General features: G+C 41.2%; 1 protein-coding gene across 1 annotated transcript in view; it reads right to left on the reverse strand.

Moving 5' to 3' along the window:
- Positions 1–27,219, reverse strand: part of CDH10 (cadherin 10) — a 127,334-nt gene that overhangs the window by 38,632 nt on the left and 61,483 nt on the right. Inside the window, exon 3 of the mRNA XM_075142501.1 lies at positions 9,296–9,590. Coding sequence (XP_074998602.1) covers positions 9,296–9,590 — 295 coding nt within the window. The remainder of the gene's footprint in view (positions 1–9,295; positions 9,591–27,219) is intronic.

The following is a 27,219-nucleotide window of genomic DNA, read 5'->3' on the forward strand; positions in this document are numbered from 1 at the left end:
GAGTGTATAAAAAGCCTAGGGAGAAAGCCAAGCGAGAGTAGGTCTAAATGCTGTCTGATCAGAAAGACAAAAAGAAAACCACAGGCAGAGATGACAGGCTAACTGTGGGACACCCAACCTGTAGTTCACATGTAAACACAGAGGGAGGTTACATGTTATGAAGCATATATTAATATCCCTAATTCAGAAGCAGAAAAGACCAGGTAGGGAGCATGACAGATAGTAGAAATAGTGCTGAAGATTCAGGGTGGAATAAAGGCAAGGAGTGATTAGAGAATATATAGGATACAACAGATGAATAGAGAAACATCAACAAATAAAAGAGAGGATATGATGATGAAAAAAAAAGGTCTAAATAGCAGAAAGTTCTGAAAGCTTGTCTAAAAGATACCAATAGGCAAAATTCACAGGAAAAGCCGTATAGAGGAAAATAGACTAATCTTCAGTTCTGAAAAGAAACCTTTAAATGAGCAGAGAGATAGATAGGTGAAAAATATGATGGACAGAACAGAAGATTGTAGTCAAAACCATAAGAATATTCTCAGTCATAAACTTTGAAAGTAAGGAAAGGAAAAAGTGAAAGAACAGAAAATATCTGGTAATCAGTACAAAGACATCAGGAGAACAAGATGTCTTCTAGGATATTGACGCAACTGCAAGATCCTGAAGTTGAGCCATTTATCTCTGCCTTTACTATGATTCATGAGCAGCAGAAGATGAACAAGACAACAAAGAATTTATAAGCGTTTGTCAAGACACTGTATTTGATAATAGAAATAGCCACATTCTCAGGTATCCATCTGGCTAATACCACAGCCTGAGGAAGAAATCAAAACTGCTGTTTCTGGTCTGAAGGCAGCTGGTGTATGGCTACATCATGTTATGATACCTTAAGGATGTGGGCAGAAGGAGTAATTAAAGACTTAATAGTCTTTTTCTTAGCTCCTGGCCCACTTTGTAGTACCTTATAGTATAGGGCATTTTAGGATGGAGCAAACCCAGCACTCCAAAGGGTGCACAGATTTCAGTTATTTCAAGCTGATGCTTCTTGCACATTTTTGCTACTTGTGCACTTCTTTTAATGCTTTTGGTGAAGAAAGCAGGACATTGGGCAATAACAGCCTTCATTTATGAATTAGTAAAGAAATTCTGGTGATTAAAAGTTTACCAATTTCCTCAGTTATTAAGTAACAGAGATATGGTGGTATACTGATTAAATTAATGATATATGCAATCTTGCTGAAAACTTAAAATTTATGAAGAGAAACCCAATAGATCTGAACTCTAGCTGCTATCTACATTATACAGTGTAGCTCTAAAAGCAATGAGGCACATGAGTAAACTTATATAATGTGATATGCTACCATGTCTGTCTTCTTTCTGGTATTCAGACGAGTGCAAATAGAGTTAATATGAACATCTCCTCACTGTGGTTGCAGTACAGATGTGTACAAATAGACAACATAGTTGCAAAACTGCAGAATAGTTGACTAGTTTTTTTTGACACTTCTTAAAATAGACATAAGATTAAACACATCCATTTGAAACAATAATATTCAGTACTGGGATTGAGAGTGCAGGCACCAGATGATAGCAGAGGTCTTGAGAATGCAGTCCTAGAGTCCCAGAGAATGCATACCAGAGGCTCCCAAAGGCATAAAATTTGTAAGTTACTGGTCATAATACAGATTGACTTGGATTTAAAGTATAACAAAGAAAAAAAAGAAAAAAAATTTAACATCTGTAAAACATCACGTGATGGTGAAAATATAGAGAAGATAAGTAGAGGATGTAAAAGATGACGACAACTTCTACAAGAATTAGAACTAATGAACAAAAAGAATTGTTCCAGTGTTGTCTCCCCCAATAAAAGGCATGACATCTGATCAATATTACCATCTATCTGCAGCAGGTCCTTTTTCACATTTGGTAGTGAAAAAGCCATGCCTTTTCATTTGCTATTCACATCATTTTGCTATTACCACTCACCAATCATATTTATATATAAAAAAAATTTTCTCTATATAGTTGGTTTAAATAAATTGTCATTTTAAAAAGCAGTGTTTGTGTACGTGTATGTGCCTGTCTAGTGCTCCAACCTTCCCACCTGATAAAGTGATTGATAGTAAACTATCAAACTTGGATGCACAGACAGTAGCAGGAGTGCAAGGCATTCTAAAAACATTCAGACTCATTTTTAGTGAATAATTCTATCATGGAATCATAGAATAGCTCCAGTTGGAAAAGACCCATAAGAATCATCGAGTCCAACTCCCTGTTCCTCACAGGACTACCTAAAACTAAATCATATGACTAAGAGCATCGTCCAGATGCTCCTTGAACTCTGTCAGGCTTGGTGCCATGACCACTTCCCTGGGGACCCTGTTCCAGTGACTGATCACCCTCTCAGTGAAGAATCTTTTCCTAATGTCCAATATGAACTTCCCCTGACGCAGCTTCATTCCATTTCCTCGTGTCCTATCGCTGGTCACCAGAGAGAGGAGATCAGCACCGCCCCCTCCACCGCCTGCCTTGAGGAAGTTGTAGACTGCGATGAAGTCACCCCTCAGCCTTTTCTTCTCCAAGCTGAACAAACCAAGTGACCTCAGCCACTCCTCGTATGTCTTGTCCTCGAGACTCTTCACCATCTTTGTTGCCCTCCTCTGAACACACTCCAATAGTTTGATGTTCTTCTTATATTGAGGCACCCAAAACTGCACACAGTACTCGAGGTGGGGCCACACCCGTGTGGCGTAGGTTGGAACAGTCACCTCCCTCGACTGGCTAGCTATGCCGTGCTTGATGCAGGCCAGGACATGGTTGGCCCTTTTGGCTGCCAAGGCATGCTGTTGACTCATTTTCAACTTGCCATCAACCCAAACCCTCAGATCTCTTTCCGTGGGGCTGCTCTCCAGCCTCTCGTCCCCCAATTTGTACATATAACCAGGATTACCCCATCCCAGGTGCAGAATCCCACACTTGCTCTTGTTAAATTTCATGTGGTTGGTGATTGCCCAGCTCTCTAGTATATCCAGCTTTGCCTGTAAAGCCTCTCTACCCTCCAGGGAGTCCACAGCTCCTCCTAGTTTAGTATCATCGGCAAACTTACTTAATGTACATTTGATTCCTGTGTCCAGATCATTTATAAAACCATTAAAGAGCACTGGCCCTAAAATCAAGCCCTGGGGAATCCCACCGGTGACTGACCGCCAGCCTGCTGTAACCCCCATTTACTATAACTCTTTGAGCTCGACCTGTCAGTCAATTACTCGCCCAAGGTATTATGGACTTCTCTAGCTGTGTGCTGGACATTTTGTCCAGAAGGATACTGTGAGAGACAGTATCAAAAGCTTTGCTAAAATCCAAAGCCCCCACATCTACTGGCTTCCCTTGGTCAAGTAGATGGGTGACCTTGTCATAAAAGGAAATTAAGTTGGTTAAGCAGGACTTTCCCCTCATGAACCCATGCTGGCTATGACTAATGACTGTGTTGTCTCTCAAGTGTTTTTCAGTAACTCCCAGAATAACCTTCTCATAATTTTACCAGGCACTGAAGTGAGACTGCCAGGCTTGTAATTACCAGGGTCTTCTTTCTTACCCTTCTTGAAAATTGGGACAGCTTCCAGTCAACTGGGACCTCTCCAGACTCCTAAAACCACTGAAAAATAATGGAGAGAGGTCCCGTGATGACATCAGCCAGCTCTTTCAGTACGCTGGGATGAATCCCATTGGGCCCCATAGATTTATGCGTATCCAGCTGGAGCAGCAAGCCTCGAACAAGTTCAAGAGTCGGCTGAGAGTTTATCATCCCCCCAGTCACGATCTTCCAATACAGGGCTCCGGGGGTCCCAAGACCCATCATTGGTGTTGAAGACAGAGCGAAGGTGGCATTAAACGTCTCTGCTTTGTCTACATCCCTATTTGTGAGGTGACTGACCTCATCAAGTAATGGACCAATGTTATCTCTGATCTTCCTTTTGCTGTTAACATATTTTAACAGCAAGTCTGCTCTCCCCATAACCAGGGGCGAAGTTTTGCTGGCAGTTTTTCTCCTATCTCCAATGATCTGAAACTCAACTACTTCGTGGTCACTGTGACCAAGACAGCCATCAATCACCACTTCACCCACGAGTCCCCTTCTGTTTAGAAACAACAAATCTATGAGGGCACTTTTCCTAGTCGGCTCCCTTAGTACCTGCACCAAGAAGTTATCTTCAACATGCTTCAGGAATTTCCTGGACCTGTTTGTGTCCACTGTATGATATTCCCAGTTGATGTTCAGGAAGTTAAAATCACCCATAAGGACAAGGGGAGTTGATCTAGAGATATCCCTTAATTCCCTGTAGAATAATTCATCAGTGTCATCATCCTGGCTGGGTAGTCGATAGTAGAATCCCACGACAACATCCATTTTATTTGCTTTAACCTTCATCCTTACCCAGAGGCTCTCAACCATGTCGTCACCAACTGCAAGCTCCATACAATCCAATCCCTCCCTTATACACAGCGCCGCCCCCTCTGCCCAGGGCGCCTGCCCTGCTTATCCCTCCTGAAGAGCCTATAACTGTCCATCACAGCACACCAGTCACAAGACACATCCCACCAGGTTTCGTTTATGCCAATGATGTCGTGGCTCTGGGACTGCACCAAAGCTTCTAGCTCCTCTTGCTGATGCCTCATGCTGCGCGCATTAGTATAAAGACATTTCAAATGTGCTCTAGTGTTCTCAGCACATCGTGGAGCAGACTGAAGGACTTTGCTAGCACATCTCAAACATTGGTGTGCCACCCCCAGACTTATCTCTAGTGAGCGTGGTTTATCCCTTTTCCCCTTTGCCCCTTCAAATCTACTTTAAAGCTCTTTCAATGAGCCCTGCTAACTCTTGCGCAAAGAACCTTTTACCCCTTTGAAAGAAAGGTGTACACTGTCTGTCGCCAGCAGGCCTGGTGCCATGTAGACTGACCCATGATCAAAAAACCCAAAATTCTGCTGGTGACACCAGGCTCAGAGCTAGGTGTGGATCTGCCAGCTCTTCCTGTTTCTTCCCTCATCATTCCCTGCAACTGTAAGAATAGAGGAGAACACTACTTGTGCTTCTGACCCCTTAACCAGTTTTCCCAAGGCCCTGAAGTCTCTCTTGATTGTCCTTGGACTGCTTAATGCAACTTCATTGCAGTCTACATGAAAAATCAATAATGGATAGTAATCCGAGGGCTGTACCAGGGTAGTAAGTTTTCTCGTCACGTCTTTAACCCGGGCCCCAGGGAGTCAGCAGACTTCCTTAAGAAGTGGGTCCGGTCTGCATATTGGGCATTCTGTTTCCTTCAGAAGGCAGTCTCCTATTACAATGACCAGTCTTTTTTTCTTTATGGAAGTGGTTTTGATGCAGGGCGTAGGCTGACTTAACCTTGGCGACACCTCCAACCTAGATGAACCATCGTCCTCGTTATTATTTGGTTCCACTTGCAGAGCCTCATACCTGTTGTACAAGGGCACCTGGGAAGGTGGGGTAGTCACGGAGGAGAAGTGCCTGCTGCGCCAGGCAGGAACTTGTCACCGTTGCCCCCTATCCCTTAAGTCACCACATTCTGCCAAGTGGAGAGAGGATAGGGAATCCTCTGTGTCATGTGTCCTGTCTGCGTGTTGGGCCTGTCCCAGGGCAAATAGGGTGCGGTTCCAGTAATCTATCTCTTTCTCAGATGCCCAGTATAGTGCAATGCCATATTATGTTGACTATGCTGGACTAGATAGTGAAAATATTACAGTCCTGATAACATAGCACTTTTTACAGAACAATATAACTCCTATCTGAACATGAGCCGGCAGTGTGCCCAGGTGGCCAAGAAGGCCAACAGCATCCTGGCCTGTATCAGAAATAGTGTGGCCAGCAGGAGCAGGGAGGTGATCGTGCCCCTGTACTCGGCCCTGGTGAGGCTGCACCTCAAATACTGTGTTCAGTTTTGGGCCCCTCACTACAAGAAGGACATGGAGGTGCTGGAGCGTGTCCAGAGAAGGGCAACGAAGCTGGTGAAGGGCCTGGAGCACAAGTCTTATGAGGAGCAGCTGAGGGAACTGGGGTTGTTTAGTCTGGAGAAGAGGAGGCTGAGGGGAGACCTCATCGCGCTCTACAACTACCTGAAAGGAGGTTGTAGTGAGGTGGGTGTTGGTCTCTTCTGCCAAGTAACTAGCCATAGGACAAGAGGAAATGGCCTCAAGTTGCGCCAAAGGAGGTTTAGATTGGACATTAGGAAAAATTTCACTACTGAAAGAGTGGTCAAGCCTTGGAACAGGCTGCCCAGGGAAGTGGTTGAGTCACCATCCCTGGAAGTATTTAAAAGACGTGTAGATGAGGCACTTAGGTACATGGTTTAGTGGGCATGGTGGTGTTGGGTTGACGGTTGGACTTGATGATCTTAGAGGTCTTTTCCAACCTTAATGATTCTATGATTCTCTAATGCTATCTACTTGCCCAGGTAATTTGTAATTTGTCTTTGTAATTTCTCTTACTGTACCTATACCTGAGACAATATTCATATCCTAAACTCTGCTTAATGTTTTCAGACACTTATAGAAAGGTTATATGTTTTTATATGCTCACAGAGGTGAGTACCACAGGAGGAGACAGATTGAATGCAACAGTACGATTATACCCGACTGCAGTTTCTCTCTGCATTCCTTAGATCAACAAGTCTGACACTTTCTTAGCCCATGACTGACAGCACTGGGGAAGTAATGGGCTACTTGCAATACTATAACTGAAAAAAAAAATTCTGGAGAGAGCAAAATAGAGCAATGCAGGAATTTCTTCCTGTTTTCCTTTTGATGGGGAGGTGATGTCATAACAAAAATAATTTTTTATGTTTCTTTTTTCATAAATTTCTCATACAAGTTTCTGTACTAAAAATGCTTGAATTGTATGATAAAAAAGATACTGATTTAAAAATATTTTGTAATTAATTATGTGATAATATATTTAATTATTATACAAACATGTGAAGACTTTTTAACATACTGACTTTAAAATTTCTAATTAATTCTATCTGCCTCAAAAGTTTTATACAGCTTTTTCTTTTAGAACATTTCTCCCCTTCTCCATTCAGCCTTTAGTTTTGAGATTGCAGAGTACATTTGTTTAAGTTGGAAAATTAAATTAGTGTTATGAAGAAATGAATCAACTCTGAGGAATACCTTATAAAATTATATCATCCGCTCATGGACTGCAGATGAACATATGCCTCTAGGGATCAGCCATAAAGCTAAAAGCCATAAAGATATAAGCAAATTCTACCTATCAGGTAGTCAGTAGTCTAGCAGCTGAATGATCACATTTATAAAATCCAGGAACATGACAGATTTTAACCTAGTCACAATTCTCTAAATTATGGTCATTTTATTGACAGAATAAAGTCTATTTGTTTCAGTACAACTATTTGTGCAAGATACAGGGTTAATACTCTAAATACATCCAACCTTTTTTTGTTTTTTACCCATCAGTGTAGTTTTTTGGATATTTTTCTTATCATCATGTCTCTTTTTCTTATCATGCTTTTATTTTTTTACACTGCAGCAAAATTTGCACTTTCAAAATTTGTATGATCTATGTGGACGTACAGATACACTGGAACCTTGCATCCTGAATGTTTTTGAATCATTGAAATAATGTCTTGGATGTTTGAGAACACTTAAGAAAAAGATGATCTTTATGTAATTGAGACTGACAAAATTAGGAATCAATAGATTATATCTGAATGTTATATAATAGCATAACATTTAATGAAAACACTGAATCATTTGCATAAAATCTTTCCAAGAATATTTTAAGAAATGCCTTCTGGAATTTCTAGAAAGAACATGAGAACTAAAGTGGAAGCTCTAAGATGTCTTTTTTCATCCCTACTGTAATCTTCCCATATGCCTCTCTAGAAAATGCAGCAATGCTCTTTCAAGATCCTTTGTCTAAAGCTATATACATCAGTAAATTAATAAATCAATATTACATTTTGTTCTATTTTGGAACAGTAAAGAAAGAAGACTTTTCAGTTCTCCTCTTTATGTGGACTGGTTTGATGGGATTCCAGTACAGCCCGATGCAATCATCTGACAGATTTCTTCCTCCTTCTTTTTTTTGTTTTCCTTTATACTAAAACCCACTTGCTGAATGTTGGGACTTTAAAAAATGATTCAACCACAAACTAAAAGCAGATTAAAATATCTTATTAAGAATAGAAAATTATTAGTATTATGTTTCCACACATTGCTGCACAGCTTTGCTGAGGCCATTCTCTTTCAATAACTATGTATTTTCTTGCTCTTTTAACATTTTCCAAAGCCCAGGAAAATAAGTACTAAAACTTCAATACCTGTATGCATAAAACATCTCAAAACACTGTTTGATCTAGTTCAGGCAGTGGTAGTAATTAAAATTTTAATAATAGCCAAAAGAGGTATTGAAGTTATTGTGTGTTTTCTGAATATTTAGAAATTAGTATTATACTTACAGTTATACAATGAATAAGTGAATATTAATTTTTAAAAAGAGACTGTATATATTTTTAAGCTTTTCAAGATTCTTTCTAAAGAATTGTATGCACTGATTAATAATAGTTCATATTCCAAAATGCTATTGTTTATAAATCTGACCAACTGGCATGATCTAGGCCACAACTTTGTAGTTAAGATAGGAGCTGAAGATACATTGCAAACAGAAGAAAGATTAACTCAAACAGCTGTTTAAGACTTGTGAAGCTCCCATTCATGAGTTAGTTAAGGGAGGAACTGAAAGCACAAGAGGATTTGTCCATACACTAAAAAACTGAAAGCAAAGAGAATAAAGAGGATGTCTACCTTCAGGCAGTGCATCAACAGCACATGAGTAAACATATAACTCTCCTCAGCCACAGAAAGAGTGAAAGTAGAGACAGCTCTCCATTCACTGCTTATCATCACTGGGGTTCTCCAGTGAAAATGAAAGGAAAAAATCATTGAGCTTTCAACAGGCTAATTTAGTGATCTTGTTCTAACAGTTCTTACGGAGGACGGTGATTCATCATTAACTGCTTTCTATTTATATTTATATTCCAAATCACTAATAATTTGAATATTTCAAGTAGAAATAGATGTCAAATCACAAAAATCTGTTTCTGGTTGCAATTCCAGTGTTTGAAAAGAAAAGCAAAATGAAAAATACTTAACCCATGAGGTAGAATTCCAAACATGACTGACTTTACAGAGAATGGGGAAATTATTCGTCAAGTAACATAGAGCAGGCATTTGTGCCTCAGTATAAAGCACTTACCCACTACTGACATTTCAGGAACACTGGCAGTGTAAATTTCTTCCGGAAATGTTGGTTCATTGTCATTGATGTCATGGATTTTGATGACAAACTCAGATTCAGGTTCCACTGGTCTCAGAGTTCTTCTATTAATAGCTTGGGCACGTAGGGTATAAAAGGCTTTCTCTTCCCTGTCAATTCTCCGAGTAGCATGAATGTCACCTGTTTTCTCATCAATTATAAAAAGAGTACCAGCCCCATCTCCTGACAAAATGTATTTGAGGGATCCATCTCCCTTGTCCTGGTCAGAATGAAGCTGAAAAGGAAGAAAAATAAAAGCATTTTATTTAGAAGTAATGAAAAGGTTTTTTTTTCTTTTTAAAAGTAATTATTATATGTTATTATATATTAAATCATTCTGCGACCAACAAAAGTTTAATACCAACAAAACAAAGTAATTTGCCATTGACTGGCAATCATGGTGTCATACTGAGGCATTTGTTTCCTAACTTAGCTCCAAGAATCTTTCAACATGACTCTTGTGGCAGATTTTAGTTTTGCAGCAACACCTGTTCTCTGCTAAGAAACCTTTGCACCACAATTCTTAAAGAAGATTTTTATGTTAATACTGACCTTCTCCTTCCTTGAAGAGATCCTATTAAAAATTCACAACCTGCTGTGCTAGTTGTAAATTCACTAAGCAGATAAAGAACATGGCAGAATACATGCCAATTAAGGAAAATAGAACAACTTGTTCCATGTCATACTAATTTTTTTTTAAATTTTATTTCATATTATTTATATTTCTCCTAAATTGGAGAACATTTCATTTTAAGTCATTATCATTTTCACTCCATCAACTATTGTAAATAGCCTAAAGGAAAGAAACAAATTTATTAAGCATTCAGTATTGATTTAATATCCATTATGTAAATAATACAAAGCTTAACTTCATCTATTAATGACTTGTAGTACTGACTGACTTTAGTACATCCATAACAAAAAAAAAATATTCAATTATGTTGCTTTGTTCAATACAGTAATGTGGTTGGCTCATTTGATCTTTTGGATACACTTACCATAATTTCTTTCATCACCTTGTTGGAAAGTTCCTTCCAATCTCATTGATTTCATAATTAACTGAAAGAACCTGGCATTCAGATTCATTTTCACCATGAAATGTACACTTTTTTTATTTTTGGCTTCAGCAAATCAAGTAGAAGCTCTGATTACAAAAATGAAGTGCAAATAAAAAAATAAAGACTTTTTAAAAATCACACTCAGAAAATACCAGAATGTTTCAAAAAGTTTAAGACAGAACTAGTGCATTTTTTTCCTTCCTAAAAACAGTTAATTGAACACACATTAACAACATCAATTAGAACTGCAGTCAGATCATATTTAGTCATGTGAAGGGTTTTTCTTGATTTAAGCTCACATTTCAGATCATGAAAAACATTATACACGTAGCTTAGTATAAATATTCCCCTTGGCATGCAGTCATGGAAATATCTCTCTTTTTTGTCTATGGTGCCCTCATATTGTCTTCCAAAGCATCCATTTTAAGTCAGTATCAAAGGTAGAACATTCAACTATTAGGGTTTTGAATGCGGCTTTCCTTGCCTTTTGTGCTGAAACGAAACATACACAGTGGTCTGGTAGAATAAGCTGAAGTCAAACAGTAAACTTCTCTGCCATGAAACATTTTCAAACACTGAATGTTTCCCACACACTTGCAATATGTGGAACAGAAGCAGCTCATGTGGAAACTTGGATGAAAGCCTTCATGGTAGAAATTTAGAAACCTATCATTGCTCTGAACTTTGATTTTCTATATAAAGGTTTTCCTATTTTCTTTCAGTTCAGAAATAAACCTTGAGAAACACTGTAAACATTTATCAAAGAATGACAAATTAAACTTTGCTTACATTGCGTATGTGTATGTTTACTTTACAAAATACACATTTTCTTACTACTTTCTTTATTTCATTCTATAATAAATAAAGAAATAGGAAGCTCCACCAAACATGAAGCGTAGGAAAGTAGATGTTAAGAGAAATCTTTTGCAAATAAATCCTATTCTTTCTTTTCCTTCCATTTCTCTTGCTCACTTCAAACTGAAGGTTTCAAGCCATTCTCACTCCCCTTTTGGGGAATGAATTTTTACTGTGAACTTTAATCCCTCCTGCTCCTTTCTTGATGGCCCATTAAAGTTGTGACCTTTCACCCTTCTAGGTAACATTCTTTTTAGGGGACTGGACAGTATCTTGCAGGCCATGGCCCATTTTATAATGTCATTTAGTGTAACTAGTCCTCAAAATCCTTTTAAGTGTTTTTTCTCCAAGTATTCCTAGGATACCACCTTATCTTCAAAAACGTTTTGGTCCTAAGAGCTCACTGATGGTCCATGACCTCTAGATACAGTATTTTCACAGAGAGTGATGAAGAACAGTTATAGGAGGGTGCTATTGCTTGGCCATGTGCACCAGAAATACAAAATAAAGGCTCGTTTGAGCAAGAAAGATTGAGGGGCAAAAAAATCTTCAAATGGGCACATTGCAATTTTCCCATATGCTTTCCAAAGTCAGATCTGGTATTATAAATTCTTACAGAAGTTGACAATAGTACATTGAGGCTGCAGTGCCTGTTCTTTAACTCAGAAATCAGTTAGCAGAATCTGACAAAGTCCATTCTAATAAATTCTCTATCTCCAGAATAGCATAACCCTATGCAAACAGTTCCCAGAAATAGTATCTGGCCAAATTTAACTCACAAATCATGCATGGAAATTGTTTGGAGCGCAAAAGGACACCAGGAACTTGCAAAATAATTTAGCAATCCCAATAACTGCATTCTGGTGCCTGAGAATGTTGGCTGGCACTAGAAGCACAGAACAGAACTAAATCAGAAAATGAAGAAAACCCCTACACTACAAAATATGAAGCTTTTGAACAACTATATTTAGATTCAATTCAGGGTGTAAAGATCTTTTAACATACTGTCCTGGTTTCGGCTGGGATAGAGTTCATTTTCTTCCTAGTAGTTGGTATAGTGCTATGTTTTGGATTTAGTATGAGAGTAATGTTGATAAGACACTGATGTTTTAGTTGTTGCTAAGTAGCGTTTACCCTAGTCAAGGACTTTTCAGCCTCCCATGCTCTGCCAGGTGCACAAGAAGCTGGGAGGGAGCATAGTCAGGACAGCTAACCCAACTGGCCAACAGGGTATTCCATACCATATGATGTCATGCTCAGCATATAAAGCTGGGGGAAGAAGGAGGAAGGCAGGGACGTTCAGAGTGATGGCATTTGTCTTCCCAAGTAACCGTTACACGTGATGGCGCCCTGCTTTCCTGGAGATGGCTGAACACCTGCCTGCCAATGGGAAGTAGTGAATGAATTCCTTGTTTTGCTTTGCTTGCGTGCGTGGCTTTTGCTTTTCCTATTAAACTGTCTTTATCTCAACCCATGAGTTTTCTCACTTCTACTCTTCTGATTCTCTCCCCCATCCCACCGTAGGGGAGTGAGCAAGCGGCTGTGTGGTGTTTAGTCACCAGCTGGGGTTAAACCACAACACATACTTATTTGTCTAATATGTAAGGTACTACCAATGTTGATGGTTTTCCATTCCTTCTCCTGTAGCTATGTACTAAGCTGATTTGGAAGTGAAAAATATTCTTTTTACACCACTCACAAAATCATTAACCTCTTACCTCCACCAAATTCAAACTTTTTTTTCCCCCAACCTATATTAGACAAAAGACTGGAAAGGGAGCTGACTATAAGATTTTGAGACATCCACATAAAGGCTTTTAGGGAGCTGATAGTTGCACTTTAGAGTAACATATTTATAAGGAATACCAACCTGCATGGTTTAGAAGAACACTTTAAGCTATAACACTTTGCATTTTCCAAAAAAGCTTAATAATTTCACTTTGGATTCATAATCCAATTTAAATTTTATGTATACACATAACAATCCACAGTTATTGTAGAAAAATTTAAAATTCAGAATGACATTTCCGAAGGTCTTCCTGGGTGATCATGAAACACAAAGCTATAGATACAATGAAAGGCTTCCAGATATAATTAAAGGAGTGAAAATGTGTATTATATGTAAGCAAGGAAAGAGAATACCTCTCATTTCATTTTCTTAGCTCTTAATTCAATCCAGATTTTATCAGAGCAATCAAGATGGCTAAAGACCACCCTATGTGCTTGACAGCCTTGAACACTGAATCTTTACCCGGCTCTGACATGAATGAGCAGTGTGTCAATCAGCACTGCAAAGTTTTGTCATTATACTCCAGTATTAAAAAAAGTTCTGCGAAATATTTCTCTGCTACTTTTAGTATAAAGTGTTTCCTATACTTATTTTGGCTAATGGGCATCTGTGAATCATGTCAGCCAAGCTGAGAAATGGAGAGACATCTGTTTCATTTAGCAATTTTATTGCACAAAATGATCAGCTGTGAAGATGTGGTTTTGTTTTCATATCTGTCACTGATATTTTGCAAACTCTTGTTTCAGTGAATTTCTTGCTGTTATTCCACAGAAATACCTCCCTTTTCAGCTGTCGGTGGTATACGTACTTTATATACAATTTTTCTCACTGTATAGAAAATCAGAATGTCTGTTGGTTTTATTTTATATTGCCCTGTTTCATCATACAGTAATTGCAATTACTGTGAAAGACAATTTTGCATATTTGGTCATCTATCTAAACTGGTTGAACAAACTTTTAAATTTAGAAGGATTACATATAAATGAAAAAGAAAGTTATTGTTAAACAGAAGATAATTAATATTTAGAGAGGGTAACAAAATGGAGTGTTATATGAATATTTAAAAAAGAATCATAGAATCATTAAGGTTGGAAAAGACCTCTAAGATCATCAAGTCCAACCGTCAACCCAACACCACCATGCCCACTAAACCACATCCCTAAGTGCCTCATCTACATGTCTTTTAAATACTTCCAGGGATGGTGTGTCAGCCACTTCCCTTGGCAGCCTGTTCCAAGGCTTGACCACTCTTTCAGTAGTGAAATTTTTACTAATGTCCAGTCTATACCTCCCTTGGTGCAACTTGATGCCATTTCCTCTCATCCTATCGCTAGTTACTTGACAGAAGAGACCAACACCCACGTCACTACAACCTCCTCTCAGGAAGTTGTACAGCACGATAAGGTCTCCCCTCAGCCTCCTCTTCTCCAGGCTAAACAACCCCAGTTCCCTCAGCTGCTCCTCTAAGACTTGTGCTCCAGATCCTTCACCAGCTTCGTTGCCCTTCTCTGGACACGCTCCAGCACCTCCGTGTCCTTCCTGTAGTGAGGGGCCCAAAACTGAACACAGTATTCAAGGTGCGGCCTCACCAGTGCCGAGTACAGGGGCACGATCACTTCCCTGCTCCTGCTGGTCACACTATTTCTAATACAGGCCAGGATGCCATTGGCCTTCTTGGCCACCTGGGCACACTGCCGGCTCATGTTCAGCCGGCTGTCAATCAGCACCCCCAGGTCCTTTTCCTCTGGGCAGCTTTCCAGCCACTCTTCCCCAAGCCTGTAGCGTTGCCTGGGGTTGTTGTGGCCGAAGTGCAGGACCCGGCACTTGGTCTTGTTGAACCTCATACAATTGGCCTCAGCCCAGGTCCCCTCCCTTCCTACCCTCGAGCAGATCAACACTCCCACCCAACTTGGTGTCATCTGTAAACCTACTGAGGGAGCATTCAATCCCCTCATCCAGATCATTGATAAAGGTATTGAACAAGACCAGCCCCAAACCTCAGCCCTGGGGAACACCGCTCGTGACCGGCCGCCAACTGGATTTAACTCCGTTCACCACAACTCTCTGGGCTTGGCCGTCCAGCCAGTTTTTTACGCAGCGAAGAGTGTACCTGTCTAAGCCGTGAGCCGCCAGTTTCTCTAGGAGAATGCTGTGGGAGACAGTGTCAAAGGCTTTACTGAAGTCCACATAGACCACATCCACAGCCTTTCCCTCATCCACTAGGCGGGTCATCTGGTCATAGAGGGAGATCAGGTTGGTCAAGCAGGACCTGCCTTTCATGAACCCGTGCTGGCTGGGCCTGATCCCCTGGTTGTCCCGGACATGGCTTGTGAGCGCCCTCAAAACGAACCGCTCCATAATCTTCCCTGGCACCGAGGTCAGGCTGACAGGCCTGTAGTTCCCCGCATCCTCCTTCCGCCCCTTCTTGTAGATGGACGTCACATTGGCAAGGCTCTAATCGTCCGGGACCTCCCCTGTTATCCAGGACTGCTGGTAAATGATGGAGAGTGGCTTGGCAAGCTCCTCTGCCAGCTCCCTCAGTACTCTCGGGTGGATCCCATCTGGCCCCATAGACTTGTGAGCGTCCAGGTGTCGTAGCAGGTCGTTATCTGCTTCCTCTTGGATTTTGGGGGGGTTATCCTGCTTGCCGTCCCTCACTTCCACCTCAGGGTGCTGAGTACCCTAAGGATAACTGTTCTGACTATTAAAGACTGAGGCAAAGAAGGCATTAAATACCTCAGGCTTTTCCTCATCCTCAGTGGAAATGTTCGCCCCCGCATCCAATAAAGGATGGCTCTCTTTTTGTCGTTAATATATTTGTAAAAACATTTTTTGTTATCTCTTATGACAGTGGCCAGATTGTGTTCTAGCTGGGCTTTTGCCTTTCTTATTTTCTCTCTGCATGCATGACCTAACAAGATCCCTGTACTCTTCTTGAGTTGCTTGCCCCTTCTTCCACAAGTGATAAACTGTCCTTTTTTTCCTGAGTCCCAACAAAAGCTCCCTGTTCAGCCAGGCCGGTCGTCTTCCCCGCCCGTTCTTCTTAGGGCACATGGGGACAGCCCGCTCCTGTGCCTTTAAGACTTCCTTCTTGAAGAACGTCCAGCCTTCCTGGACCCCTTTGCCCTTCAGAACTGTCTCCCAAAGGACTCTCCCAACCAGTGTCCAGAACAGGCCAAAGTCTACCCTCTGGAAGTCCATGGTAGCAGTTTTGCTGGCCTCCCTCCTTACTTCACTAAGTATTGAGTATTCTATCATTTCATGGTCGCTAAGCCCAAGCCGGCCTCCGACCACCACATCTCCCACCAGTCCTTCTCTGTTTGTAAACAGCAGGTCAAGCAAGGCACCTCATTGAGTTACCAATGCAAGACAGAGAGAAAAACACGTTTTAAAAGAGGGATTTCTTTTTTCTTCAATTACAATAAAAAAGGATTTAATTAATATATATTACCTTGTTCTTCAAGGTAAATGCAACCATAAATAAAATGAGTTAATTAGAAGATGTCACAATCCAATTCAGCTCAATATCTTTTTAGATCTGTAAAATACCTTTGTAAAACATCTTTCAGAAGACTTTAGATGAAGAACAAAATAATTCTGCTTTAAAAATTACTTGAAAATTACAACGTGTGAATTCTATGTTAATTGACTTCCAATGATTCAGATCAAACCTGCCAATTACAGAAGTCTGGGTTTTCTTTCCTCTCCCCCTATGAATTCCACCCAAGTCTGAAATCTCCTAAGTGAATATAACGGTCATGGACTTTTTTCTAATAGCATACAAAGTGTTAATCTTATTTTCACCAAAAAGCCAGAAGATGCTATTGTGAAAAACAGAGAGCAGATTAGGTTAGTCAGACCCGTTTTATCATACAAACTACTTCTGGAATTTGAAATTATTTATGACAATGCCAGATAAAAAATTTAAGATTTGTCATACCTATTTCTATTTGAATTTCAGATTCAGAAGTCCCTCTATGAATTTTCAGTGATTGGTATTCAGATAACTAGAGACCAGAATATGACTCTATTAACAAACCAGCCTTTAGTTTGAATTCTTACTGTAGGCATTAACACAGTTCAAGTTGGTTTTTTTTATCTTAATTTAATATGCTATGATCTATAGGAGACTTTCCAATATAGTTTACAGTTTTTTGTAGTCTTTACCAAATGACAGACTATTCCAATATTACCTCACTAAACACATTTTCACTCTCCTACTTTATAACAGTAATTTTTTTTTGTATAATCTATAAAATGTTTTTTCTGCTTTTTCTGCAATATATTCGTCAACATTTCAATTTAATCCAAGTATCATAGTAACAATGAAACCCCAGTACACTCCTGAATTACTCTTTTAGATTTTATTCAAATAAGTCCTGAATTTCTCCTAATTCTGAGGACAAATTTCAGGGCAAATTGTAACCTATTAGCTCTTTTCTAAGTAATCATATTAGCCATATGATACCAAAACACACCTGTGGAAGCATTCAAAATTTTACAGCACATATTATAAAATTAACACCTTCACTGGATACTTTGTAGAATAATAATGATAGTCTCTGTAAACATAATCACAACAGTGGGCAGATTCAATCTGAAATCACCAGAGAATTATCCATATAGAATTCCCACAATGGAGATATTTATTTTAAGCATCATGAACTGAACTATTAAATGATGCAGTTGTTTAACATTAGCTGCACTTATTCTAAAAGATTTGCAGACTAGCTCATGTCCTGCACACTATTCTCTTAGTTGCCAGATTTAACTGTCATAGCTTTGAGGCAGATTTTACTCACAAAAGAGATCCGCTTATTTCAATTTATCCTTAAGATAATATTTAAAGCAACTCTCTTCAGTGATGCAAGAATTTGCACTAAATTTTAATGAGACTTGTCACACATTTAATTTTATCATTCAGTTATATCATCAGTTTGCCAGTCCTGTGCTATTGTGTGTTATTTATACCTCCTGTGGATGATTGGGTATGAATATGTAGAAGGAAATTCTTGTGTTAAAGGGAAAAAAAAAATCCTAACCTATGTCTGCTGTTCAGGTTCCCTTTCATTACAAAAGTGGACTAAACAAAAAAGCATTCTTTGGTCCTGCTCCTCAGCTTGATGTGTCACAAGCCTATATTCCTACTTCCATGAGTAGTCTCTGTGCACTAACCTATGGTCTGAGGATGGAAATATGTCTGATAAGATTTTCCTCAGATTTTTTTTTTTTTAACATACATATTTTTTATGTTTTATGTTGTTTGGTTGATTCTGGACTAAAATACAAATCTGTACTAAATATTGTATAAAGGATTAAGTAGTTTCCACAACAATTTTTCTATTCCACCAAGGAATGGCCTAGCAAGTCTAATATGCTAAAACAGCACATATCTTTCATTTACTGAATACAGAACAGTTTTTTTATGTATTTGAAAGCTTTGGAGCTTGTCTGTTTAGTTTTGGTTTTTTTAAAGGAAAAGTCACCACTAATCCTCATGCTCTCTGCATTAATGACAACAAAGAGGTAATTAAGAAGCAATTTTAGGTAATTTTTTTTTTTGTTAACAAGAATTTTTTTATTATAGCTTATATATGTTTTCCTAAAGTAGCCTAGTTATTGAAAAAATAACCACTAAACCAGCATTAGTTTGTATATATCCTAATGTACAATTTGCACTATACATACAAAGCATTGCATTTTTTTAAACAAATGCAGAACACCAGTGATGCTTAGTTCATTTCACCTACTGCTGGAGGCCATTTAAAAACATGTTAAACAAGATTGTCTTTGTTTCCACCTGAAATCACTGTAACTTACATTGGTAAGAGCTGTGAAGATTTTCTACCTTTATTATGTGTGCATTTTGTCCTCATGTATATTCTAAAGTATGTGTATCTTTGGAAGAGGTATACTTAGGGGCCACAACAAATATACCACAGAGAACTGAGTGACAATGTCTGTCAACCCAGGAAGTGGAAAATGTCAGCTAAGGTGGAGAGTATATATTAGAATTGAGGAATAAAAAACATTAAGGGGATATTTTAATAATCTCCAAAAGAGTGATATCCATGATAATATAGTATTATTGTTAAATTTAATTCCAAGGAAGGGAAGAAAGGGAAAGAGAGAGAGTAGGCACATTTTTCATGTCTCAGGAAACTACTGATGAATCTGAACTGATCTATATCTGAACTATATTTAATATTGTAAGATTTCAAACAATGAGGGACAATGTCGTGGTTTAACCCCAGCCAGCAACTAAACACCATGCAGCCGCTCACTCACAACCCCGTCTGGTAGGATGGGAGGAGAGAATCGGGAGGGCACAAGTAGAAAAGCTTGCGGGTTGAGATAAAAACTGTTTAATAATGGAAATAAAACAGTAGAACAGTAATAATAACAATGATAACAACAACAACAACAGAATATACAAAGCAGGCAATGCACAATGCAACTGCTTATCACTCGCGGACCGCATGTTGCGAACGGGGGGGGAGCCCCCCTGCCTCCCAGTTTTTATACTGAGCATGATGTCACATGGTATAGAATACCCCATTGGCCAGCAGGGACAACTGCCCTGGCTATGCTCCCCGCCCCCAGCTTCCCCTGCACTTGGCAGAGCATGGGAGGCCAAAAAGTCCCCGCTGCGAGCACCACCCAGCAACAACCAAAGCATCAATGGCCCATCAACGCTCCTCTCATACCAAACTCAAAACACAGCACGCACGCACGTGCACACACACACACACACAGCGCTACTGGGAAGAAAGTTAACTCTGTCCCAGCTGAAACCAGGACAGATGAAGCTGCCTTGGATCAATCCTGGCTTCATTTTATATCCCAGTGAGATCAGTGGGACTATTCATGTAACAGATGCATAGTCCAGAAGAAATGTATTGTTATCTTATAAGTCTACAGGGGTAGTCAAGGTATTAAAGGTAGATCTGTGAGAGAAGAGAGGTGTAATATGTATAAACCCTTAAATGCAACTCACATTTTTATTTGTACATTAAAATTTGTCTCACCTTTTAGTAAATTATGAAATCCATTATTCTAGAGAACAGTATTCTCAAGAAAAATCCTATCTATATACCAATTACTAAGTAAAGAAGTTAATAGTTTAAATAATATATAATGATTTGATAAGCCACAATTACATTACAGAACTGTTGAGGTTGCAAGGGACCTCTGGAGGTCATCTTGTCCAATCCACCCCTGCTCATGCAGGGCCACTTACAAACAGTTGTCCAGGACCGTGTCTAGACAACTTTTGAATATCTCTAAGGATGGAGACTCTACAACCTCTCCACACAACCTGTGCCAGCGCTCAGTCACCCTCACAGATAAAAGTGTTTCCTGATTTTCAGAGGGAACCTCCTGCGTTTCATTTTGTGCCCATTGCCTCTTGTCCTGTCACTGGGCACCACTGAAAAGAGCCTGGCTCCATCCTCTTTGCACCCTCCCTTCAGGTATTTATATACATTGATAAGATCCCCCCTAAGCCTTCTCTTCTCCAGGCTGAACAGTCCCAGCTCTCAGCCTTTCTGCATATGAGAGATGCTTCAGTCCCTTCACCATCTCAGTGGCCCTTTGCTGGACTCTATCCAATATGTCCATGTCTCTCTTGTACTGGGGTGTCCAGAACGGGACACAGCATTCCAGGTTGAGTAGAGGGGAAGGATCACCTCCTTTGACCTACTAACAATACTTTGCCTAATGCAGCCCAGGATACGACTAACCTTCTTTGTGGCAAGGGCACATTGCTGGCTCATGTTCAGCCTAGCGTCCAGCAGAACCTTTTCTGCCAAGCTGCTTTCCATCTGGCCAGCCTCCAGCATATACTGGTGCCTGGGGTCGTTCCTCCCCAGATGCAGGACTTTGCACTTCACCTTGTTGAACTTCATGGGCTTCCTGTCAGCCCATTTCTCCAGCCTGTTGAGGTCCCTCTGTGTGGCAGCATGACCCATCAGCCACTCCTCCCAATTTGGTGTCAGCAGCAAACTGGCTGAGGGTACACTCTGCCCCATCATCCAGATCATTAATGAGGATGTTAAACAGGACTGTACCCAATATTGATCCCTGGGATATACCACTAGCTACTGGCCTCCAACAAGACTTTGCGCCACTGATCAGCACCCTCTGGACCTGGCCATTAAGCTGGTTTTCAGTCCACCTCAGAGTCTGCTCATCCAGCCCATACATCAACAGCTTCTCTATGAGGAGTTCATGGGGGACAGTGTCAAAGGCCTTACTGAGGTCCAGGTATACAATATCCACTGCTGTCCCTTCATCTTCCAGGCCAGTCGCTTCATCACAGAAGGTTATCAAGTTGGTCAAGCATGACTACTCCTGATAATTCTCTCATCCTTAATGTACCTGGAAATGGCTTCCAGGATTAGCTGCTCCATTAGTTCTGTAGGTCCTCCTTGCCCTTCTTGAAGATGGGGGTGACATTTGCTTTCCTTCAGTCTTCGGGTACTTCTTCCAGTCATCATAAGTGGTCAAAGATTATCGAGAGTAGCCTTGCAATGAATCTGCCAGCTCCCTCAGCTCTCATGGGTGCATCCCATCAGAGCCCATGGACTTATGGAGGTCCAGTTTGATCAAGTATTTCCTGGCCTGATCCTTTTCCACCAAGGATATATATTGCTTGCTCCAACCTTTCCCCCTGCTCTCTGGAATCTGAGATTCCTGAAGGATGGTCTTGCCAGTAAAGACTGAGGCAAAGAAAGCATTCAGTACTTTGATCTTTCCCATGTCCTGTGTAACCAGGTCCTCCGTCTCGTTGAACAATGGGCCCACATTTCCTCTAGTCTTTCTTTTGTCTCCTATGTACTTACAGAAGCCCTTCTTGTTGTCTTTGACATCCCTGGCCAGATTCAATTCTATTGGGGCTTTAGCTTTCCTAACTTCATCCCTGGATGCTTGCATAATGTTTCTGTATTCCTCCCAGGTTACCTGTCTTTGCTTCCATCCTCTGTATGCTTCCTTTTTGTGTTTGTGTTTCGCCAGGAGCTCCTTGTTCATCCTCACAAGGCCTCCTGGTGTTTTTGCCTGACTTCTTATTCATTGGGATGGAGCTCCCTTGAGCTTGGAGGAGGCGGTCCTTGAATATTAACCAGCTTTTGTGGGTTTCTTTTCCTTCTAGGGCCTTATCCCATGGGACCCTTCCAAGCAGATCTTTGAAGAGGCCAAGGTCTGCTCTCCTGAAGTCCAGGGTTGTGAGCTTGCTTTTCACTCTGCTCCCTCTCCTCAGGATCCTGAACTCCACCATCTCATGGTCACAGCAGCCAAGGCTGCCTTTGACCTTCACATCCTCAACGAGGCCTTCCTTTTTGGTAAGTATGAGGTCCAGCAGAACGCCTGTCCTTGTTGGCTCCTCAGTCACTTGGAGGAAGAAGTTATCATCAATGCACTCCAGGAACCTCTGGGATTGCTTATGCCTTGCTGTGTAGTTTTCCAACAGATATCAGGGTGTTTGAAATCCCCCAGGAGGACCAGGGCCTGTGAATGTGAGGCTGTTCCTATATGTCTTTAGAGGGCATCATCCACTTGTCCTTCCTGGTCAGGTGGCCTATAGCAGACACGCACTATAATGTCACCTTTGCCTGTCCTCTCTTTAATCCTAAGCCATAAACTCTCCGTGGGCTCCTCTGCCATCCCCAAGCAGAGCTCCATGCACTCTAGCTGCTATCTCACATAAAGGCCAACTCCCTCTCCTTGTCTTCCCTTCCTGTCCTTCCTAAAAAGCCTGTATCCCTCCATTGCAACACTCCAATCATGGGACCACCCCTCCACATCTCCGTAATCCTACACTATTCCTAGAAAATTTCCTAATTCTCTTTTATGGTACACAGTCTTACATGACACTTGAAATGGTATTCCTTGCTCTTTCGATGACTTTGTTTTCTATAGCACATCATTATCCCCTCCTAGCATATATATCAGTAGTACCGAAATCTCTACCGTTATTCTTAAATGATAAGCCTTGATTAATCCCATGCAGTTCTTTTCAGTGTCGCACTGTTCAGTACTCCTCTAGCTATTACATTTATAGAGATGATGAGGTCGAGTGTTTGTGGGTAAGGATGAGGGGGAAGGCCAACAAGGCAGATATCCTGCTGGGAGTCTGTTATAGACCACCCAACCAAGATGAGGAGGCAGACGAAATATTCTACCAGGCTCGCAGAAGTCTCACAGTTGCTAGCCCTTGTTCTCGTGGGGGACTTCAACTTTCCGGACGTCTGCTGGAAATACCACACGGCAGAGAAGAAACAGTCAAGGAGGTTCCTGGAGTGTGTGGAAGATAACTTCCTGACGCAGCTGGTAAGCAAGTCCACTAGGGGAGGTGCCTTACTTGACCTGCTGTTCGCAAACAGAGAAGGACTGGTGAGATATGTGGTGGTCAGAGGCCGGCTTGGGCTTAGCAACCATGAAATGATAGAATACTCAATACTTAGTGAAGTAAGGAGGGGGGCCAGCAAAACCACTCCCGTGGACTTCTGGAGGGCGGACTTTGGCCTGCTCAGGACACTGGTCGAGAAGGTCCCTTGGGAGACAGTCCTGAAGGGCAGGGGGGTCCAGAAAGGCTGGACGTTCTTCAAGAAGGAAGTCTTAAAGGCGCAGGAGCGGGCTGTCCCCATGTGCCATAAGAAGAACGGGCGGGGAAGACGACCATCCTGGCTGAATGGGGAGCTCTGGCTGGGACTCAGGAAAAAAAGGAGAGTTTATCACCTTTGGAAGAAGGGGCAGGCAACTCAGGAAGAGTACAGGGATCTCGTTAGGTCGTGCAGAGTGGAAATTAGAAAGGCAAAAGCCCAGCTAGAACTCAACCTGGCCGCTGTCATGAGAGATAACAAAAAATACTTTTACAAGTATATTAATGACAAAAGGAGAGCCAAGGAGAATCTCCATCCTTTGTTGGATCTGGGGGGGAATGTTGCCACCAAGAACGAGGATAAGGCTGAGGTACTTAACGCCTTCTTTGCCTCAGTCTTTAATATTCAGAGCCGTTATCCTCAGGGTACTCACCCCCCTGAGCTGGAACACAGGGACAGAGGGTAGGATAAACCCCCCCATAATCCAAGAGGAAGAAGTTAACAACCTGCTATGCCACCTGGACGTTCACCAGTCTATGGGGCCGGATGGGATCCACCCGAGCGTACTGAGGCAGCTGGCAGAGGAGCTTGCTAAGCCACTCTCTATCATTTACCAGCAGTCCTGGTTAACTGGGGAGGTCCCGGATGACTGGAGGCTTGCCAATGTGAGGCCCATCTACAAGAAGGGGCGGAAGGAGGATGCGGGGAACTACAGACCGGTCAGCCTGACCTCGGTGCCGGAGAAGATTATGGAGCAGTTTGTTTTGAGGGCGCTCACGAGCCATGTCCGGGACAACCAGGGGATCAGGCCGAGCCAGCACGGGTTCATGGAAGGCAGGTCCTGCTTGACCAACCTAATCTCCTTCTATGACCAGGTGACCCGCCTAGTGGATGAGGGAAAGGCTGTGGATGTGGTCTACCTGGACTTCAGTAAAGCCTTTGACACTGTCTCCCACGGCATTCTCCTAGAGAAGCTGGCGGCTCACGGCCTAGACAGGTACACTCTTCGCTGGGTAAAAAACTGGCTGGACCGCCGGGCCCAGAGAGTTGTGGTCAACGGAGTTAAATCCAGTTGGCGGCCGGTCACGAGCGGTGTTCCCCAGGGCTCAGTTTTGGGGCCGGTCCTGTTCAGTACCTTTATCAACGATCTGGATGAGGGGATCGAGTGCTCCCTCAGTAAGTTTGCAGATGACACCAAGCTGGGCGGGAGTGTTGATCTGCTCGAGGGTAGGAAGGCTCTGCAGAGGGATCTGGACAGGCTGGATCGATGGGCTGAGGCCAACTGTATGAGGTTCAACAAGGCCAAGGGCCGGGTCCTGCACTTCGGCCACAACAACCCCATGTAATGCTACAGGCTTGGGGAAGAGTGGCTGGAAAGCTGCCCGGAGGAAAAGGACCTGGGGGTGCTGGTTGACAGCCGGCTGAACATGAACCAGCAGTGTGCCCAGGGGGCCAGGAATGCCAACAGCATCCTGGCCTGTACCAGAAATAGTGTGGCCAGCAGGAGCAGGGAAGTGATTGTGCCCCTGTACTCGGCACTGGTGAGGCCGCACCTCGAATACTGTGTTCAGTTTTGGGCCCCTCACTACAGGAAGGACATGGAGGTGTTGGACTGTGTCCAGAGAAGGGCAATGAAGCTGGTGAAGGGCATGGAGCACAAGTCTTATGAGGAGCGGCTGAGGGAACTGGGACTGTTTAGTCTGGAGAAGAGGAGGCTGAGGGGAGACCTCATCGCGCTCTACAACTACCTGAAAGGAGGTTGTAGCAAGGTGGGTGTTGGTCTCTTCTCCCAAGTAACTAGTGATAGGACAAGAGGAAATGGCCTCAAGTTGCGCCAAGGGAGGTTTAGATTGAACATTAGGAGAAATTTCTTTACTGAAAGAGTGGTCAGGCCTTGGAACAGGCTGCCCAGGGAAGTGGTTGAGTCACCATCCCTGGCAGTATTTCAAAGACGTGTAGATGAGGCGCTTAGGGACGTGGTTTAGTGGGCATGGTGGCGTTGGGTTGATGGTTGGACTCGATGATCTTAGAAGTCTTTTCCAACCTTAACGATTCTATGATTCTATTATTTTACTTGGCTTTTACCTGGAAACCTGCCACTCCTGACACAGTGAGAATGGTCTGTCACATAATCTGACCTAACTAAAGAGATAATTAATCAGTTTCCTTATCTTCCAACTGTATTATTTATATAGCAGACTCACTATCTTTTTTGAATGACCTAAGATCCTCCTGATTACTAAAGGTATTTCTAAGTCCTCTGAGGAATACTCTGTGCAGCTGGCATCCTCAGCAGCATCACTGTGTAAAAATGTGGCCATATTCCTGCACAGTAATTCTTAGAAGTGACAGATATTTTTAAAGAACAAAAGGAGTGGAGAGTTCTGTGAAATTTTGCCAGTAAAATTAGTATCAGTTTACAAAAGTCCTGTATCTGTCCTGGCTCTGTCCTCTCATAGTTGTATTTATCTGCTATACCGATTTAGCCTCTCCTGAAGCTCATATATTCTATTTGTCACATTAATTTAGCATTTCACAAGTACATCTACTTCATCAAAAGTTTTCCTAAATTTTAGTAACATGGCCTGGAACACTGCGTTACCCTATTTATCTTTTTTGTTTCCTTCCTCAAAATGGATTGTTTCATGACATTTTTTTAAATTCCTACTCTTTAAAATATAAAATTTATATAGAATGCTCATGCCTGTTTACTTCACCTCTTACAAAATTACATCTGTCATTTTTCTCATTGTCAATATTTAAAATATCGATATCATTTTTATAATTTAGTAGTAAGCTAAATAATTTATAACTATGATTGCCTAGGTAGTAATAGCTGTTAATTTTTATATTAACTCCAAAATAATATTTCTTAAATATTTCTACTTCCTAAAGATCCCATTTGTAGGAATTAGCAATCATAAACATGCAGACTCAAAAATTTTAATTTATGCATACTTTACATCAAATGCCATACCTCAGAAAAGGGTATGCAAAAGTGCTCGTTGGAAGATGGGGTTCTTAATATAGAAGGAAGAAATCTGTATTACTACTTTATGCCTCTGCATATCAAGTCTTATTTATTCTACTAATCACTATATTGTAGCATATGTACTTCTAAATTATATATAATTACAAAAAAACTATTAAAACTTTTTAGAAAGAAAACCCGGAAAAGCATTTTCATTACATAAAACAGTTTCTTAACTAGATGGGAGGAAAAAGAGGTTACTTCTTTACTCAGGTGGTTTTGGATGAGGAAGAGACAAAGTATTCTGCAGGATCATCTCTACTGTATCATGCAGCCACTTTACAAAATACTCAGAATGGTAGTCTTCCAAGTTCTTCTACAAACTAGGTTTTTTGGTTTGTGTTTTTTTTTTTTTTTTTGTCACGACAATTTCACCCTAAAATATTTCAAATCATCAAGTCCAACCTCTTCTTGTCTTAATAAATGCCATTTGCTTGAGAATTATCAAGAAAGAACAACCATTCTTTGGGCAATAAAAATAAATCAGAAGTCACCAAAATATTGGCAATGAAGGACCGTATGATAACCTC

The sequence above is a fragment of the Calonectris borealis genome, chromosome 2, assembly GCF_964195595.1.
Source record: "Calonectris borealis chromosome 2, bCalBor7.hap1.2, whole genome shotgun sequence".
NCBI lineage: Eukaryota > Metazoa > Chordata > Aves > Procellariiformes > Procellariidae > Calonectris > Calonectris borealis.